Consider the following 12781-nt stretch of genomic DNA (forward strand, 5'->3'; position numbering starts at 1 on the left):
GACAGAGAGACAGAAAGCGAGAAATCACCCCCCAGGGGGGATGGTCACGCCGCAATCCCTTCTCCTCCATTCTCCTCTCGGGATCTTGGGCTCACACGCACATGCGCCCGGCGTGAGTTCTAAGCCACCGGGTCCGGGACGCGAACCGCGGTCAACTACATGGGAGTCCAGTGACATAGCCATTACGCTAACTGCTGGTTCCCTCAAAGCTGTCTTTTACCGTAGCCTCTCTCTTGTTCTAAAACCTCACTCTCACACCATGTCCCACTAATTAATCTGAAAGTTCTGATTGTGCTACCACGCTGCTTCAGCCTTCATCTCTGTTGGCTGTACTTCTGCAAAAACTTTGATCTATCCCTTGCCCTTATTCATTTCAACATAGCCTTCATATAACCATAAATTTAATCTTTCTTAAACATATTGATTTTATGATGTTACTCCTCTGCTCAAGGGCCTACAGTGACTCCATACTGTAAAGGTCAGACTCCTCTATCTGGCCTTTGAGACCTTGATAATCTGTTGTGGTTCAAGTCCCAGATCCAGTGGCTTGAAAATCATGCTGGGCATGTATGCATGCATGCCCAAAATTCCAAGAGAACAAAAGAAGGGATCATGGTGTGGTCATTGCCCCTGGAGGAGTTATATCTCACTTTCTGTCTCTCTATCTCTGTTTCTCTCTGGGAGCCCATGTGCCCTATGGCAAAAAAAAACTTTAAAAAAAAAAGAAAGAAATGCCTTTTCCTTCCCCTAACCAGTTTTATATATCCTTCAGAATGTATAAAATGTATAAAACTCCTTAAAAGTTTTTGACAATTGCTATCTCTCCTCTGAATTCTGATACCATCTATAAACAGGGTTCAGGACCTAATTTTTTAAAGTATTTTTTTCTTAGTATAAATGTATTCCAAATTTCAAATTTCTTGGTATAAGGGAAGACTAAAACATAAACACGTCTCAGTCTCCCACAAAATCTAGCGTAGAAAGAAATGCATCCTGATTGCCTGGGGAAGTGAATAGAGACAGGAATTGCTTTAAGAAATAGGGATAAACTTTCTAGACAAAGCTAAGTCAGAATTATCCTGCTTATTGATAAATAACTTGCAAGTCTGTACCAGGTAGACAGATGTTTGAATATGGTCTCCACTGGCTCATGAAAAATACGCTTTGACTACATCTGTGGCAAATGTGGACAAATGGGCTCTGCAATCCACTGTGAGAATCTAGGTACCTATAAACTATAGAGTCCTGTCCTGTCTATAAAGACCAGCCAAGATGAGACCCTGTGTTTTCCATTTCCTGTAGAGACTGCTGTGAACATTGCATACTCCTCTCATATATTTGAGGATGAAATGGATGGAGTATTTGTGGTCGAAGGCAAAGATGTGGAGACTATTCAGAAAGAACTCAGGTAAGGATGAGAGTGGTCACAACCAATCCTTGGACCCAAGATTGCCCACCCATCTGTTCTTCCAGTGTGGCCCTAATACTACCAAAAGGAACAGTAAAGACATGGAGAAAGGGAAAACAAAAAAACTAAAATATTGGGAACCAGCAGTTAGCATAATGGCTGTGTCGCTGGGCTCCCACGTAGTCGACCGTGGTTCGCATCCCAGACCCAGTGGCTTAAAACTCACGCCGGGCGCGTGTGCGTGCGTGCCCAAGATCCTGAGAGGAGAATGGAGGAGAAGGGATTGCGGTGTGACCATCCCCCCTGGGGGGTGATTTCTCGCTTTCTGTCTCTATGTCTCTGTCTGTCTGGCGAGCGCACGTGCCCTATAGCAAAAAAAAACTCTCAAAAAAAAAATCTAAAATATTTGAGAGAATTTTATAAAAAAGCCTTTGGGTTAAAGCAGTTGGAGTATGAGGGATAGAGAAGTATGGAGTGTGGATGACCAGGGATATAAGGCAGTGGCAGGCCTCAGGAGGCAGTTGAGTCTTAGGTTTTGGCTGGTATTTTGTAGAGGTCCTGTGCCCCTCTTGCCCACATTGAACCTGGGACATATTTCCTTCCTAAACTTTGGGATTTCAGATAAGACTCTGACCACTACTCTTAACTTTCAGGACAGCAAGGAACAAGATGAAACCTGAGTCTCTACTGGAATCAGACTCAGTAAACACTTACGTCACCATGAAGCCCAACATGTCCTTCAAATTACCTGAGGAGGTGCCCAATGGCAACTATGGCTTGGTCATCAATGGCTACAGTCTGGTGGGCAACACAGAGCTACAACTCTGTTTTCTTCTAAGGGGTTTTCTTTCTGGGTCCAATCTACTTCAGAGAAATTTCAAGATTCCTTCCTTAGTCTATGAGTCATTCTATTTCCCCTTCAAATAACTTTGCCTGAAAGACACCTTTCCCCAGGCTTTTCTAGGCAGGAATAAATGAGAAGAAAAAAATCCAAGGCCATACTCCTTCCTTTATCCAAATTCTTTACTACTGACATGGCCTGTCACTTCAAGGAAGGGACAAAGTGCACAGAACCAGGACCTCCAACTTACTTGTCCTGATAGCCCCATCAACTGACTTGATCCAGTGACTGGCCCTAACCAATATCCCATTGGAGGCTGCATCAGATGTGAGGATGCCTAGAACTGACTCAGAGGCTTGACCTCCCTTGGGGTGAGGCACCTCAGGAGCAGCTAGCTCTGCCTGCCCTGTGATGGACAGGAGAGTATGGAGGGAAGGGGAATGGCCTGGGAAGATCCTGCCCCAAGAGCCTTTCCTGGCAACCTAAAGAGCAGGTGTGTCTTGGTGCTGCAGGCCTGTGCTCTAGAAGGGAACCTGGAGTTGGAACTGCTGCGAACGGCATGCATGTGCAAGGGGGTGGTCTGCTGCCGGATGACACCCCTTCAGAAGGCCCAGGTGGTAGAGCTAGTGAAGAGGTACAAGAAGGTGGTGACACTAGCCATCGGAGATGGAGCCAATGACGTCAGCATGATCAAAGGCATGTGAGGGGAAGGAGGGCAGTAGACCCCAGCCATGGCTTGCCCTTTCCTTCCTCAGTGGGCAAAACTGATGTGAGTGGTACTGTGGTCTGGCTTGCACCCCTGCCTATTATATGCATTATACATCTATACTGCTTTGCAGCTCCATTCAAGCTTCTCTACACCTGCACCCTTACCTACTTACACATGCAGAATCGGCACGTTTTCACAGGCACACATACACATTCAGACACATGCACTTACACTATGAATGTAAGTACACACTCCTAGGCTATGTTCCTAAGAGCCTGCTTTGGCTCCCCTGGCTGGAAGAGAATAGGTAACTTAGTGACTTATTTGGGACCTATAGAAGCAAGTAGTTGAAATTTACTGGTTTTAATTTCAGGTGAATTCTCTTAGCTTTCAGCAATGCGTAGGTCTTCTAATCCAACCTCTCCTCCCCATACAGGAAACGCTAGCAGACATTCCAGCCTCAGCTTCAATACTAGGAAATGTTCTTGATCTCTTCCCCAGTTTCTAGAATGTCTCTGGGTTTCAAGGCTTTAGAGGTTTCAATAATCCCATTATGCAATGCAATAGGTATATACATAGTAGAAGATCAGTGAATTTGGCCAGAAGAATAGTAAATTACCAGACTAATTAGAGCTTTTTGGAACTTCAGTGTTATCTTCCATCACATATAAACCTTGCTTTAGTCAGAAAAGGTCACCGTACAAGAATAACTTTTTTCTCACTGACATACTTCTAATAATACTTGGACTGTGCTTAGATAAACTTAATTTCCAAAGATAACAAAAAATTTTCATCTCAGCACTTGGACAGTAGGAAAGAACTCAGATGGCTAGCGTAGGGGCAGAGAACATTCAGGGCAGCTTTCCAGTACTAGCCATGCCAGACATTCTTGAGTGACAGATCCAAAACAATGGGCAGAAGGTGCTATTTTCCAACCTCCAGGGGAAGGGTTACCCATTAAGGAGAAAATTCCCCACCAAGGGACAGCCATTCTGAGCTGGACCTAATAATATTTTCCACATGTAAAATAAGGGGGTTGTACATCATCTGTGTCTTCCTTTTATACTTCCCAGGCTGGCAGCCCAGCAAACAAGGTCTGTGACTGAGAAATTTCTGGGGTTTCATTGCAGTTGCCCACATTGGGGTTGGCATCAGCGGCCAGGAGGGGATGCAGGCCATGCTCAACAGTGACTTCGCCTTCTGCCAGTTCTGCTATCTTCAGCGTCTACTCTTGGTTCATGGCCGTTGGTCTTATAATCGCATGTGCAAGTTTCTCAGCTACTTCTTTTACAAGAACTTTGCCTTCACCATAGTACACTTCTGGTATGCCTTCTTCAATGGCTTCTCTGCACAGGTAGGACATCAGGTGGCAATCTCCACTCTGGTCAACTGGGTCTTTAGTCACCCCTTTATTCAGCCAGCTCAGACCTTTTTTCTCCTCTAGAGATGGATTATGACATGCTGCCATTTATTCATATAGCTCTTCACACACGCTGACTCCATCAATGTCCCAACCTTACACTAAGCTTAGATGTCCAAACCATAATTATCAATATTTTGGCCTGGCTCTGATTTAACCTGACTCCTACTTCAGAACTTTTCCATAAACTGTTTCCACCTTTTTCCCTGACACAAAGACCTAGTTTCCAAACATATGTATGTCGCATTCCTGGATGTGACCGTTTTCTTAGCCACTAGAATAGTCTTTATGGAACAGGCTGAGCTTCATGGAGTCTCTGGGTTATGCCTGCAGGCTGATGATGGCATTCACCTGGAGCCATACTTAGACATACAGCTTCCCTCTACTTCTCCTTCCCCACTTTGACTACTGAGTGTCTGTCTCCAACACACACACAGTTGTTGCTCTGTTGAATATCTCCGCAGCCTAGTAGGGAGAAGTGAAACATGAATTTTGATGTTCTAAGAGAGGTCCTTTTCCTATGAGAAGTTTTTTCAGGAGTCTCTCAAGAATTCCTGAGAGAAATAACCTCAGGAATGATTATCTTGGGAGGTTCTTTTGCTGTTGCCTTCAGAGAAAACACACCAATCTGCATATAGCAGTATACCTGGACACTCCCAGGTCCTAGCATAAGTCTGGTTTATGGGTGAAGCTGGTTTATGGTTTGTGAGATGTGTGTGTATCTATGTATGAGTTACTACTGACCTCTTGTGGCTAGTAAGGTGAGGGTTCCTCTCTAGGCACCAGTGTGAATACCCAGCTGGGAATGGGTCATGGGCTTTATTCTGATTGCCGATGTTAGGAGCTGTCCACTACTGTGGATGAATGTCATCAAACAGATAAAGAAAATAGCCCAGTGACTACTGAGAATGCCTGGGAATGCAGGAGTACAACGAGCACTCTCAGTAGTCACTTGGATCCTTTCTGTACAGGGAGAGGCAATACAGATTATAGTAAGGTTGGTTTAGATTGATCTTGAAAACTTGTCACTTTGCCCCAGCCCGGGATCCAGGATTCTAAATAGAGTAGGATCAAATAGCTATTGGGGAGTCAGCCTTCTCAGGAAGAATTCTTAGATACAAATCCTGGGGGCCAGCAGTTAGCATAATGGCTATGTCACTGGACTCCCACGTAGTCGACCACAGTTTGTGAACCGGACCCAGTGGCTTAAAACTCATGCCGGGCGCATGTGCATGCGTGCCCAAGATCCCGAGAGGAGAATGGAGGAGAAGGGATTGCAACATGGCCATCCCCCCTGGGGGGGGGTGATTTCTCGCTTTCTGTCTCTCTGTCTCTGTCTCTCTGGCGAGCGCACATGCCATATAGCAAAAACTTCTCAAAAAGAAAAAGATACAAATCCTGGTCTAGGTTAGTGTAACAGAGGTTAGGCAGTGGGTTAGGGTGCTATCTTGGACCTGGAGGTGGAGCTGGGACTTTGGAAAAGAGAAGAATCTAACAAAAATATCCTTGCTATTCTTCCAGACAGTTTATGATAACTGGTTTATCGCCTGTTACAATATGATCTACACCTCTCTCCCTGTCCTGGGCATGAGTCTGTTTGATCAGGTAAGACCCAGTGTCAAGCTTCCAAGTCAGGACTGAAGCCCCTGGGTCCTTGAGTATTCTCAAGAGTAAAGAAGACAGAAAGAGCTGAACTCAACAAAACCAAGTGTAAAGTGAACAATTTCTAGAGCAGGGGAGGGAGTTTATCACTTGGATAAGTATCATAAGATAATGTAAAGAATTCTTCCTTCACAGAGAATAATCATCAATTTTAGAAATCTGAGTTTTTCTATGTCAATTTTATCTTCACGGAAACATAGAAATTGTACTGCATAGTAAATTGAATGTATACAAAAGTAGCAAAAAGAAAGAGCTATTGGGGCAGGACTGGACTTAAAGAAAGGAGAGATCCCATTCAGGGATAAAAAGAAGATGAGATAAGTCAAAGCAGGAAGACAGTGGTTGTCCTGAAGGCCAGGCAGGGGAGTAGAGTAAGATACCTTATGTCATAGGGAGACAGCATAGGGGATATCTTCTATTCCTATAAGAAATTCCCTGAATGTTGAGGGTCTTAATACTCCACCTCTCCCTTTACTACTTCAATTCCTAGTCCTAGGCACATGGCGTAGAAAAGGAGCCTCCGGAGAGGAATAAAGTAGCTGAAACAGGACATCATGAGATCATAGTTCCTGATTTCTATCAGGGTAGTGGCTCTAAAGGAAATTCTAAAGGTAGCTGCCAACCTCAGAACAGCAAGAAGAATGGGCCGTGTAACTCAACAATCCAGATTAAGGGGTCTAACTCAGGATCCACCTCTGAAGCCAACCCCTAAGTTTGTTATCCAAAGTTTCAGAATTAGGTGATGAAGAAAATCCAATGTCATCCACATAGAGAGCCCATTCACCTTGAGTTCACCAGTGCTATAAGAATGAGAGAGAGGAACCAGCAGTTAGTGTAATGGCTATGTCGTTGGACTCCCATGTAGTTGACCACAGTTCATGTCCCGGACCCAGTGGCTTAAAACTCACGCCAGGCGTGTGTATGTGCGTGCCCAAGTTCCCGAGAGGAGAATGGAGGAGAAGGGATTGTGGCGTAGCCATCCCCTCTGGGGGGTGATTTCTCACTTTCTGTCTCTACTATGTCTCTGTCTGACTGGCGAGTGCACGTGCCCTGTAGCAAAAACCTCCCCCCCCCCCAAAAACAAAAAAATGGTAGCAAAACCCTCCCCCCCCCCAAAAAAAAAAAGAGAGAGAGAGACATTACAGACCATGCATACCTCTAAGAGGCTAATGGGTTCCCATTGGCTTCTCCTTCTGCCCCCACTGACTTTTGACAGAGAATATTCACCTAAAGGAGCATTTAAACCTGGAGATGCATGTCTCAACTGCCTCCCCCATCCCAAGCTCTAGTCCTCCCTTTCAGCTATGCCCAAGCCTAATCACTCCCTTTCATAACTCCCCAGTCCTAACTACCTCCAAGTCATTCCTAGCTTTCTTTTGACCTTCCCCTAGTTTTCTTCCACTACCCAGAGAATAGTACATCAGGAAGGTCTGTGGTCACTGCTCTGTTCTCTGGTTCTGCTTCTCAAGTAATCCATGAGGAAGCTTCTAGGCACACTGGCAGCAGATTCCGTGAGGGGAGAAGCCTCTAATCTGATAAAGATGGGATCATCTGAGGAGAAACCCTGAGCCTCCTTCCTTCTGGTGCTTCCAGGATGTGAATGAAACATGGAGCCTTCGTTTCCCAGAGCTTTATGAACCAGGCCAGCACAACCTCTATTTCAACAAGAAAGAATTTGTGAAGTGTTTAATGCATGGGATCTACAGTTCCTTCGTGCTGTTCTTTGTCCCCATGGCGATCATTTACAACTCAGAGCGTGGTGATGGGAAGGACATCTCCGACTACCAGTCCTTCTCTCTGATAGTGCAGACCTCCTTGATCTCAGTGGTCACAATGCAGGTGTGGCCAGTGGTGGTAGGGGTAAGGGGACTGGGTGGGGAGACTGTCTGGAAAAGAGGGAGGGAGGTAGGGAGGGAGGTTGGGGAGGGAGCATCCTCCATTACAGAAGTGGAGAAGGGAGGTGGCTGATAGGTCCCAGCTATAGAGTATTACACATAAGAAGGTGCTTTTCAGATTGCCTTGAAGATAACCTACTGGACGGTGATAAGCCACTTCTTTATCTGGGGTAGCCTGACTTTCTACTTTTGCATCTTATTCCTCCTGTACAGTGATGGCTTGTGCCTAGTATTCCCCAACATCTTCCAGTTCCTAGGTAAGGCCTTGCCCAGTATGGGAGGCTAGGGGGGAATTGGGGAGGCAGTGAACCAAATAGATTCATTTAGTAGATATTTACTGAGAAGCTATTACTATGTGCAAGGCTCTATGGCTAAAGATATGAATAAGACATGATCTCTAGAGCCAGCTGCTGGTGTGGTGGCTAAGGCAACAAGATCTCACATGGCCAGCCGTGTGATTCGAGTCCCAGACCCATGTACATGCCCAAAATTCAGACAGGAGGGAGAGATGGAGGAGAAAAGATTGAGGTGTGACTATCCCCCATGGGGGGAAGAGGGTGTTTCTTTCTTTCTCTCTCTCTCAATCTCTGGAAAGTACACATACCCTTTGGCAAAATTTGAAAATAAAATTAAAAAAAGATGTGGTCTCAGCTCTACAAAGACTCAAAGTCTAACTGGGAAATATTGTACCTTATTAAACACTTTCAAATTTCTTATTTAACTTGATCTTTACAAACATTCTGTGAGGTAGGCAGAGCAAGATTGTTGGCACCATTTAGAGACTGGAATATTTTTAGTTAAATGACTCAAGTCAGGTCTCCTGGTTCCAGTCCACTGTCCTTTACACTATGGCATAGTGCCCTATTGTCTTCCGTATTAATTTCCTTTTCTCATCTCCACTTTGATGAGGACAAGATACATAGAGAATAGCTTAGTAGATATGGTTGGCTCCCACCCCTGGTCAGCCACTAACTCATGTTTTCTCCTTCAAAGCTTTCTATCTTTTTTTTAGTATTCAGGCTAGTACTCTAGGATTCCCTCATAACCTGCCCCCACTCTCCTGATGCCTTGCCCTGCCATTAGGGGGAGACAAAGATACATGAATACACGGTGACTTCAGTGCACAGTGGACTCAATTTCTAATTCTTCTTTTAAAAAAGAATTATTTTGGGAACCAGTATTTAGCATAATGGCTATGTTGCTGGACTCCCACGTAGTTGACCATGGTTCGCGTCCCGGACCCGGTGGCTTAAAACTCACGCCGGGCGCGTGTGCGTGCATGCCCAAGATCCCAAGAGGAGAATGGAGGAGAAGGGATTGCGGCATGACCATCCCCCCTGAGGGGTGATTTCTCGCTTTCTATCTCTCTGTCTCTCTCTGTCTGTCTCTGTCTGTCTGGCGAGCGCACGCACCCTATAGCGAAAACCTCTCCAAAAAAAATATTATTTTAACTTTATTTATTTATGTATTTATTTATTTACTTGACCAAAGAAGGACAGAGTGAGAGAGGGAACGTGAGAAAGCAAGCCACCAGATCCAAGACTTGAACCGTGGACGGCCATGCGGGAGTCTAGCACCCTTAACCACCACGCCACCTACTGCCCCCGCCCCCTGCAATTGCCATTTCTTTTGCATTTATATCATTTCTCAGCAGACTAGACTGTCTTTAAATTAGTAACTTCGTCCTTCTGACTGGAGAAGTTTCTAATTTTGGCTGACACCGCCCACCCGTGGCCCCACCTGCAGATACTGTCTCAGGTTGTCTGCTCTTATCTCGTTGTTTACAGGTGTAGCCAGGAACACTATGAACCAGCCACAGATGTGGCTGAGCATTATCCTCAGCATAATCTTCTGTGTTTTGCCTGTGATAGGGCACCAGTTTCTCAAACCGCTATGCTGGCCCATCAGCGTGGACAAGGTGAGCAAAACAAATAATCTACCCAGATAGAATTCATAACTCTTTTTGCTTTTGCCTGTATGAATGGAAACTCTGTCCCCTATGTTCTGGTTATAGATTTTTGACAGAATTCATTGCATGAAACATCCACAGCCACTCCCCATCCAGGCTAAGCTGAAGCATGCAAGTGCTCGACGATCTGCCTATGCATTCTCCCACAAACAAGGCTTTGGGGCCCTCATCACATCTGGCAAGACGACCAAGGCGCTCAAAAAAACTAGCTTTCCTTTTAAAAAGTAGAAGTCTTTAGGGAAATCCCAAAGGAGTCCATCATTGCTCTTTCTCCCTTGTATTTACGTAATTTATTAAACAGGGACTAGGGTCCCTGGGCAATCAGCATAAACCTGCCCCTCTGCTGTCACCATAGGGGCTCAGTCTCTTCGTTCCCCGGCAGGCTGTGCCCAAGTAAGACAAGGAAAAGTAGGAGAGAGCATCCAGACTACCTGCCAGAGTGGCAACATTTCAAGAAAATGCAACTTCTTGCTTCTCCTCTTCCATCCCTTCCAAGTTTTCCTCCCAGATAAAGCAAAGGCGCAAGTAAGGAGTGAAAAGAGACAGTGTGGGTAAGGGAAAAGAAATAAGACCTAAGAATCATACTTTGGGCTCTATTTCCCCAAACAAGAGCAACCATAAACTTTCCAAGAACCCCACGCGTATTCTGACCCAGGCACCCTTCCTGGGTTTATCTGGGAGATTCAGAGTGAGTCTCTTCTCGGCCCTGGGTAACAAACCAAGGAGGCAGCTGTGAAGAGTTCTTAAACTGAAGGAGTTTCTGGACCAAATGGAAAACAAACAAACAAACAAAAAGGCAGCAGTTCCTGATTAGATTGGACAACTGAAGGTTTTGCCTTCTTCCCCTTCCTTTGACCCCTTTGACCCAAGAACTGACACCTATTCAGGCCTCAGAACAGGGAGGGGTAAACTGTAAGAGATTCGTTAAAACATCTTTTCATAAAGGGATGCAAGCCACAGTTGTTGAGCATTTGCCTTCACTTTGTAAAATTATTTTGAGAAAAAAAATTGTATGTACTTGGAAAATTATTTCTCAGAAGTTTATGGAACAATAAATTTCTTACTTTGGAGTGAAGAGATTTGTGTATCTGTTAGGGCCACAGTGATATCGTTGGTCTGTAGGCTCCCACCAGCCTCCCCCTCAAATTAGACTATTATTTCTTCTTTTTCCCCCTTTCTCTTCTTTTTCAGCTCCACTCCACTTTTTTTTTTCCTTCTCTTACTAAACTCTACCTTGATTTCAGTATAGTCACATTTTAACCACACAGCTCTGTTTTCTTTGTATGCCCTAAATATTCGCTCCTAAAGCCCAGTCCCAGGTTCTCTGCTCATCATTCCCTGTGTTTTTTTCTTTTTCTTTTTTTTTTTTTTTTAAGGTTTTTGCTATAGGGCACATGCACTCACCAGACAGACAGAGACAGAGAGACAGAAAGCAAGAAATCAGCCCCCAGGGGGGATGGCCATGCCACAATCCCCTCTCCTCCATTCTCCTCTCGGGATCTTGGGCACGCACGCACACGCGCCCGGCGTGAGTTTTAAGCCACCAGGTCCAGGATGCAAACTGCAGTCGACTACATGGGAGTCCAGCGACATAGCCATTATGCTAACTGCTGGTCCCTCATTCTCTGTGTTTTTTTCTGACTGACTTTATCCAAACTCATGACTTTGTTTACCTTCAGAAAGATTTTCATCTTTCTCTGATGAGGTCCAGATGTATATATTACACTGACTCCAAAACCCTTCACTTATTTGAATCTCTCAACCTGCCCAACCTGTATTAATTTTCCCAAAAATTTCACCCTTGAATGCCACATCATGATCCCAGTCTCCCAAGGCAGCATGATGGAAATCATCTTGTACTTCTCCCTCTGATCTGATGTCCAGTCAGTCATCAAGCCACATAAATTTTGTTTACATGACTTATTGTTCTTGTTTTCAGTTCTTCCACTCCCACTATCATTACCCTTTCATTACTGCATATTTGGATTATGACAGAAAATCTCCCAGTGCATCTCTCAGAGTCACCCCTATATAAAGCATCTGTAATACTACTGCCAGAGGAATCTTTTTTTTTTTTTGAGAGTTTTTTTTGCTATAGGGCGTGTGCACTTGCCAGAAAGACAGAGAGAGACAGAGAGACAGTGAGAAATCACTCCCCCAGTGGAGATGGCCACACCACAATCCCTTCTCCTCCATTCTCCTCACAGGATCTTGGGCACGCACGCACACACACCCGGCATGAGTTGAAGTCACCGGGCCCAGCACTCGAACCGTGGTCAACTACATGGGAGTTCAACCACATAGCCATTACGCTAACTGCTGGTCCCAGCCAGAGGAATCTTTTTAAAAGGCAAAATTTGACCTTGTCAAGCATCACTCTAGCATCCTTGAAGGACTACCCATACCTTTTGAAATAAAGTAAAAATTTGGACACCTTATTGTTGGGCCCTCTCTAGCCTTGTTTTCTCCCCTTCCCCCATCTGCGTTTATTCCAGTCATGATACTCTGGTCTGCATATCTTCAAACATGCTGTTCTCATATCTAACATATTTTTTTTCCCAACTTGTTCTTCATCTAGCAAACTCCTAGTCACTCTTCAAAACTCAGATTAGCTGGAACTAGATCAAGATGACAATGTCAAACATCATTAATGTATTAAACACCACTGAACTGTACACTTTATAATGGTTAATTTCATATTATATAACATTTACCTCAGTGCTGACTCTGCAGTTTGAGTCCCGGATCCAGTGGCTTGAAAATCACCCTGGGCATGTTGTGTGCATGCTCAAAATCCTGAGAGGAGAAAGGACTGTGGCATGGCCACCTCCCGGGTGGGTGAGTTCTCACTTTTCCTCTCTTTCTCTCTCTTTGGTG

At 44.8% G+C, this 12781-nt stretch overlaps 1 protein-coding gene across 7 annotated transcripts in view; it reads left to right on the forward strand.

The window, feature by feature from the left end:
* LOC102475727 (phospholipid-transporting ATPase FetA) overlaps positions 1-10963 on the forward strand; it is a 156083-nt gene extending 145120 nt beyond the window's left edge. For 4 of the 7 annotated variants that reach the window (XM_006143185.2, XM_006143187.2, XM_006143186.2 and 1 more), the window contains 9 exons: positions 1303-1408; positions 2062-2209; positions 2762-2945; positions 4089-4312; positions 5900-5983; positions 7634-7879; positions 8054-8192; positions 9723-9853; positions 9950-10962. In XM_006143185.2, coding sequence (XP_006143247.1) covers positions 1303-1408; positions 2062-2209; positions 2762-2945; positions 4089-4312; positions 5900-5983; positions 7634-7879; positions 8054-8192; positions 9723-9853; positions 9950-10132 — 1445 coding nt within the window. In that variant the 3' untranslated portion in view covers positions 10133-10962. Of the gene's footprint in view, positions 1-1302; positions 1409-2061; positions 2210-2761; positions 2946-4088; positions 4313-5899; positions 5984-7633; positions 7880-8053; positions 8193-9722; positions 9854-9949 lie in introns of those variants that run through there. The other 3 variants (XM_006143188.2, XM_006143192.2, XM_006143191.2) reach the window with 3 other exon arrangements.
* Positions 10964-12781: the final 1818 nt, after the last annotated feature.

The sequence above is a fragment of the Tupaia chinensis genome, unplaced genomic scaffold (genome assembly GCF_000334495.1).
Source record: "Tupaia chinensis unplaced genomic scaffold, TupChi_1.0 Scaffold000093_1, whole genome shotgun sequence".
NCBI lineage: Eukaryota > Metazoa > Chordata > Mammalia > Scandentia > Tupaiidae > Tupaia > Tupaia belangeri.